Here is a 5,991-nt window from a genome sequence, read left to right as displayed (position 1 = left end):
TAAAATGGGTAATGATGATCCACAGTGTCCAATCTTATTTTTCAATAAACCTGGAGTGGGTGCCACTGATATGTAAATCCTGTAACATATATGAATCCTCCTCTCTTCTGCTCCCCTCTCCACTCCCATTTGTTCCCCATTATTGGTTTCATTCAGTATTTTAGGCTAAACACCAGGCTTTGTCATTCATTCTATCAAATATCCAGATATATCATTGACTTGAGGGGCAAGAACCAAAACCAGATTCTGAAACCATTCCTAAGTAGAACTCTCTCAAAAAACGAACTCTACTCTAGGGTTTTAGGGTTTTCCAAAGGGGGGCTGGACCATAACAACTCAATTACTTGCAGATGCTCTGAATGAGGCATGGCCTTAATGAACATAGATATTTCTTTTTTGGGGGGGTATTTATTTATTTATTATTTAGAAAACATGAGCAAGGGGAGGGTAGAGGGAGAAAATTTCAAGCAGACTCAGATCTGAGTGCAGAATCTGCATGGGGCTTGATCTCACTACGCTGAGATCATGACCTGAACCAAAATCAGGAGTCAAACATTTAACTGACTGAGCCCCTCCAGGTGCCCCAAACCTAGATATTTCTGATTGTTTACTGAACTTATTACATACATTCAACATTCACACATTTCAGGGTGAAAGAATCACATATATGCCCTAGTCCCTGTGAAGAACTGGCTTAGACACCAAAACTTCATTTCAGACCCATCAAATAGTTTATTGTTTTCAAAAAAATCACAATCACAGTTTGAAGAAACCCAAGCAATAAGTGTAGAAGGGATGACTGTATTGAACATTCACAAGGTTCCATAGCAGAGACAGGATCCTATGGGGGGGGTGGTCTATTCCAGAAGCATTACCTGGTGATATTAAAATGATGGTAGAAAATGGAGGCAAACAGACCCAAGAAGGGGCAACAATCAAGGAATAACTAGATATCAGAATCTGGACAGAGAAGGAAGGCATCATTATTCTTAGAATAGCTAACAGTCTGGACAATGTAGAAGAATGGTTGTCTTCAGCGAGGTAAATGGTTGGAATATTGCCAGGTTTACAAAGCTATTGACGCACAGATTTCTTCTTTGATCTTCTTTCTAGGAAACATCATTGCCTGTAGTGGGAAACACATAGATACTAAAGAGTTAGGATGATTATTTTAAGACTTAGGAAAAGTCTCTAAATATTCATCTGACCTCTGCCTAGAAAATACAACCTTTCCACATGAATTGCATCACCTACTCTCCATGTGAGTATGAATGAGCAGACCATGACTTAACCTTCTCTTAGAAGTTCTAGCCACTTTTCAGATTGGAGAAGCAAAAAGCAGGACTTGACTTCAAGGGATTTTTCATTTCATGCACTGAATCTGCCCTAAACTCAAGTGAGTCAAATTCTGGTAATATTTTGGAATTGAAGGCCTGCCTCTGGAATTACAAACCGGGAAGTGCCCACATCTTTTGTAGATCATCTGATTCAATAGTCTGATGTAAAGCAATGACCTTAGGTAGTGGAAATAATCTCCAAGACTGAAGCTGTGGTGTAAGTTCATATGTATGGGAAAGAATATGGGACCTAAAAGCTTTGGGATACCAGATGACTCCAATGTCTGATTCTGCCCTAGCAAAGATAAATCAAGAGTCATGATCTTACTATCACTTTCCTTTAAAGATATCACACATCCTTCTTCCCACTCTGTTTCCTTCCTTTGGGTAATTTCATCCATGTTTTCCTCTGACCACATCAAACCCACCTGTAGTGCTTCACAGAGGCCCTCGGCGTTCACCAGCATTGGCCTTGCGCATGCCCTTGATGATGAAGATGGTCCCGACAATGATACCCACCAAACCCACAACCAAGCCCAGGGCACACACCACATTCTCGGTTGTCTCCGGGAGAGGGGTTGGTGGTTCAAACTCTGGGGAAAAATAATACAGACATAGTATGGAAGTAATGGCTGTAGTATGGAGTAGCACTTAGAACCAGATGTAGAGTACATAGTCAAAAGAATAGTCATTCATCAGTTAAATAAGAGGAAGACAGAATGATGCCTTAAGGGAACACAGATTAAAAAGCAGGAGAGCTGAATAATGGGAGAAGACAAGGAATAGAAGTTATAGCAATTGTTATGGACAAGTTAGGGGACTCTGGGTCCTAAAGCATCAGACCCATGTGTCACAGGAGGAAATCATAAAAGAAAGGAGAACAAAGAACGGTCCATACCCCAATGCTTGAGAAGAGGCTCATCCAAACCCCAGTGCTCCACCTTGCAGTCATAGACATCATTGACTGAGGGCAGGAAGGTGAGATAGTGGAACTTGCGGAAAAGGTGGTCTTCCCTAGGCAGGAAGACTGTCTCGGACACTCCTGTGGTGACAGGGTTTCCATTTCGAAGCCACGTGACATTGATCATTGGTGGGGAGAACTTGTCGATGAAGCAGATGAGGGTGTTGGGCTCTCCCAGTTCCACAGGAGTGTTTGAGAGCACAGTCACCTCTGGAGGTACTGGGGACAGAGGACAGCAATTAGCCTTCCCTGCTTAGGCTAGCCCCTCTCCCTCCCACTGAAGCAGAAAAAGCAGTGGAAACTCTGCCCTGAGAATCTGTGCCATCCATGGTCTCAGAGACCTATCTCTGATGCTCTCTTGCATGAACTGGAACCAGTGTTATGATATAAGAGATAGAAGGATATTTTAGGTACTGGAGATCATTTCATTCCTGGTTCCCCCAGCATCGATTAGGGGTAATGACTCTGTGAGTGACTGTTGGTGGCAGGGACAAGATATGAGCCCATCAGGAAAGGAACAAACTCATGTAAAGTTCTTGAGTCTGTGACATGACAAGTAGGCACTTGCTTATGGAGAGGCTAGGCCCCTGGGAGGAGAAGTCAGTTATAATAGCGTAACACAACCAGCTGAAGCATCTATTTCAAAGTTAGGATTCCCTAGTCTAGGAGTGCAGGAGGTACCATTGGTGTTTGGGGTGTGGTTGGAGCGCTTTATCATGATGTCCAGGTTAGCTTTGTCCACAGCTATGTTGGCCAAGGCACCCTGCGCCTCAAAGCTGGCAAAGCGTCCAAATTCTTCCAGCCGCCACACTGTCTCCTTCTTTTCCATATCCACGTGGAAAATCTCATCACCATCAAAGTCAAACATAAACTCGCCTGATTGGTCAGGGGTCAGATAGAACTCAGCCTGGATGATCACATGGTCCTCTGAAAAGGCCAAAAGGAGAGTTAGGATGAAAACCAGGAAGGGAGAGGAAGAAGAACCCAGGATGTGAGACAAACATGTAGGTGGGGGCAGTGGAAGGGGATTGCCCATATGGAGTGGAAGAGTGATGGAGAGCAGGGATAAGCTGGAAAACGAGGCTCAGGTGCAGGATATCCATGTTGAACAGAGCTGGGGGGGAGGGGGGAAGTAAAGGGGTGGAGTTAGGGTGGACTGAAGGAAATGGGGTCTGAAAAATCCCAGAGTCTTTTGAAGCTGTTGTTACGTTTCATGTTACTAGCTGAGAAATGCTTCTCTCTTTGGAAATCCAGCAGCAGCTCCTAAAAGAGTATTGCTCATTCACTGTATTTTCCCAGGTATTAAATACAGTTAAACAAGAATTCTAGGGCATCTCTCAGAGCACTGTAATATTAAGAGTAGGGAAACACTGTTTTAAAGTCTGGGTTCTGAGCTCTGGATTTACTTAAATCTTTAATTCTTATTTAGGTATTTATTTACTTATCTCCTGTTCTTGAATTGATTATTTTATCTTCTTATATTATTTTCCTGTTATATTCTTTATTTCCTATTATATCCTTTTGTGGTTTTGCTTCTACCTTGGATTTATCTTTAGAATTAAATGAGGGGTACCTGTGTGGCTCAGTCAGTTAAGTGTCCAACTCTTGATTTCAGCTAAGGTCATAATCTCAGGGTACTGAGATCAAGCCCCAAGTTAGTCTCCACCCTGAGTGTGTAGCCTGCCCCATTACCTCTCTCCTTTCCTTGCCCGTCCCCACCCTGCTTGTGCATTCATGCTGTCTCTTAAAAAGAATTAAATGAGATGAGGTAAGTAATTTCTTAGTATATCACCAGGCTTATAATCAGCATTTTATGTTCAAAACTGCTTTGTATTTAAGGAACAGAGCCATCTCTCGCTTCCCCTTCCACCCCAAGAGAAGAGCCTCTATTTTTTCAGGTATGAGCTCCCATTTGTGGCTCTTTCTAGGCAACAGAAACCTACAATTGCTATCATGGGTTTTGGAACTGGATTATTACATTACCTATTTTCAGTGTACCTGACAACTTTGTGGGGTTCAGTCTGGTCTAGGTAAAGATACTTTTTCACAATATATCTTCACAGCAGTAAACAGTTGCTCTGAAGATAGCAGAGAATAATAATAGAATCTCCATCCTCACTCACAGTTCTATTTTTTTGAGAAAATCACTAAGTAGCAGTGACCATAGATCATAGATTCACTGAAGTGGTGAAGGAGATATTCTCCCAAGAGGAAGTAAATTAAATGCAATTGGTATCAGCATACCTGCCCTTGCCCTCTGTTGGGTAGAATGTTGCTTTTGGTAATTTCCCTTTCTGGAGATCTTCAATACAATGTCTGTGCTTAAAATATGTTGACAGGATTCACTTGCCAAAAAATAACTACCATATATTTGGCTAAGAACTAGTTGCAAGGGCTTCTCAAATTTTTTCTTATTGAATTCCCACAAAATGATGTGAGATTTCAAAATTTACTAATTTTCCAGAAAAAGAAATTAAAGCACAGAAAATAGCTTGTTAATGCCTCGCAGAAAACATTTCTACTTTAAGTTAACTTTTCTCAAAGTCAATGGTATTAATCAATACCATTTTCCCCTCTTAACTAAACGTGACTGACTTCAATTTATGAAAAGAGCAGAAATCCTCCAAACTACATTTTAAAAAATACTTTCAGATTTAGACCACATGATGCCTGCCACAATTTTCCTTCACTCCAAAGACTGTCTTGCAAATATTTACAGTTTATTTCTCCAATGCTCTCATAGATTATATCCCAAGTTTTGCTTTGCTCAGGACTTACCTTTGATAGCCCATGATTCTTGGGGACCCATCAGTAAAGTCATGATGAAAAATCCTAGTACTGGGACTCCATTTATGGCCATTTTCTTCTTTGGAGATTTGTTGGGGCTCAGAAGAGCTTAAGAGTAGGGTAGAACTGACAAGGATAAAAGAAAAGAGAATATAGGGTATGGTAGGGCCTGATTGATCAAAATTCAAATAGGTTCAGCTGAGGCCAATCAGAAAAAGTTTTGAGATGACACATCTGTTGCTAAGGGAAGAGCTCTTGTAAAGGGTCAGTAAAGGAAACACTTCATACATTAGATAAATAAGTAAAGTTCTTAATCAATCAATCAATCAATTAAAACAAAAATAAATCACACACAACCAAACAGAAACAGCAAAAAATCAAGTTTTTGAAAATAATATTCACCCATGGACTGTTTGATTCCAATCCAGGTTCTAGAAAGAGATGTACTTAAAGCACATTAGTGAGAATAAAATCAATAGAAACACCCTACATGATAGTTAGTGACCAATTATGCCCTTGTATTGTGACAACTGAGGAGTTTATTTAAGGGACAACAAATCATCTAAAGAAAAGTTAAATTGTCATGCAGTGGAGAATGTCTTATTCTTGGCAGCAGTGGATGACAGAGTTTTATGCTAGAAAATTCTTAACACTCTAGGTTTGTCTTCCAGTGTCCTAGACTCCCAGATGGCCAGCTCAGCCCAAGAGCTGGGCATCCCTGGCACTGTGCTATATTGAGAGAACATTAGAGGAGAAACTCTGAATGCCAACACTCCTAAAGCTGGAGAAAGATGGTAGGGATGCCATAGGTAGTGTTTACTGGAAACAGTGGACTACAATTTCTACCATCTTAAATATGACCAGAGATTGGGGGAGACTGCTGGGGACCCTTATTTGAGGACTCAG

At 41.1% G+C, this 5,991-nt stretch overlaps 1 protein-coding gene across 1 annotated transcript; it reads right to left on the bottom strand.

Annotated features, from left to right (window-relative positions):
• Positions 1 to 708: 708 nt before the first annotated feature.
• Positions 709 to 5,249, bottom strand: LOC116862117 (HLA class II histocompatibility antigen, DR alpha chain). Its single transcript, XM_032849248.1, has 5 exons — positions 5,077 to 5,249; positions 2,980 to 3,225; positions 2,236 to 2,517; positions 1,766 to 1,930; positions 709 to 1,126 (listed from the first exon to the last, which is right to left on the bottom strand). The coding sequence occupies exons 1-4, from the start codon at positions 5,156 to 5,158 to the stop codon at positions 1,776 to 1,778; spliced, it is 765 nt and encodes a 254-aa protein (XP_032705139.1). The 5' UTR covers positions 5,159 to 5,249; the 3' UTR covers positions 709 to 1,126; positions 1,766 to 1,775.
• Positions 5,250 to 5,991: the final 742 nt, after the last annotated feature.

The sequence above is a fragment of the Lontra canadensis genome, unplaced genomic scaffold (genome assembly GCF_010015895.1).
Source record: "Lontra canadensis isolate GAN:19392208 unplaced genomic scaffold, GSC_riverotter_1.0 scaffold222, whole genome shotgun sequence".
NCBI classification, from domain to species: Eukaryota; Metazoa; Chordata; class Mammalia; order Carnivora; family Mustelidae; genus Lontra; species Lontra canadensis.
Note: the sequence above shows the minus strand (reverse complement) of the source record. Positions and strands in the feature narration are given on the sequence as shown.

What these genes read in the sequence shown, in the direction of transcription:
- LOC116862117 (XM_032849248.1), bottom strand. Translation starts at nt 5,158, where the DNA reads ATGGCCATAAATGGAGTCCCAGTACTAGGATTTTTCATCATGACTTTA. An exon ending in AGAATCATGGGCTATCAAAG is followed by an intron (nt 3,226 to 5,076) that starts GTAAGTCCTGAG and finishes TGGCCTTTTCAG; the next exon opens with AGGACCATGTGATCATCCAG. An exon ending in GCCTCTTCTCAAGCATTGGG is followed by an intron (nt 1,931 to 2,235) that starts GTATGGACCGTT and finishes ATTTTTCCCCAG; the next exon opens with AGTTTGAACCACCAACCCCT.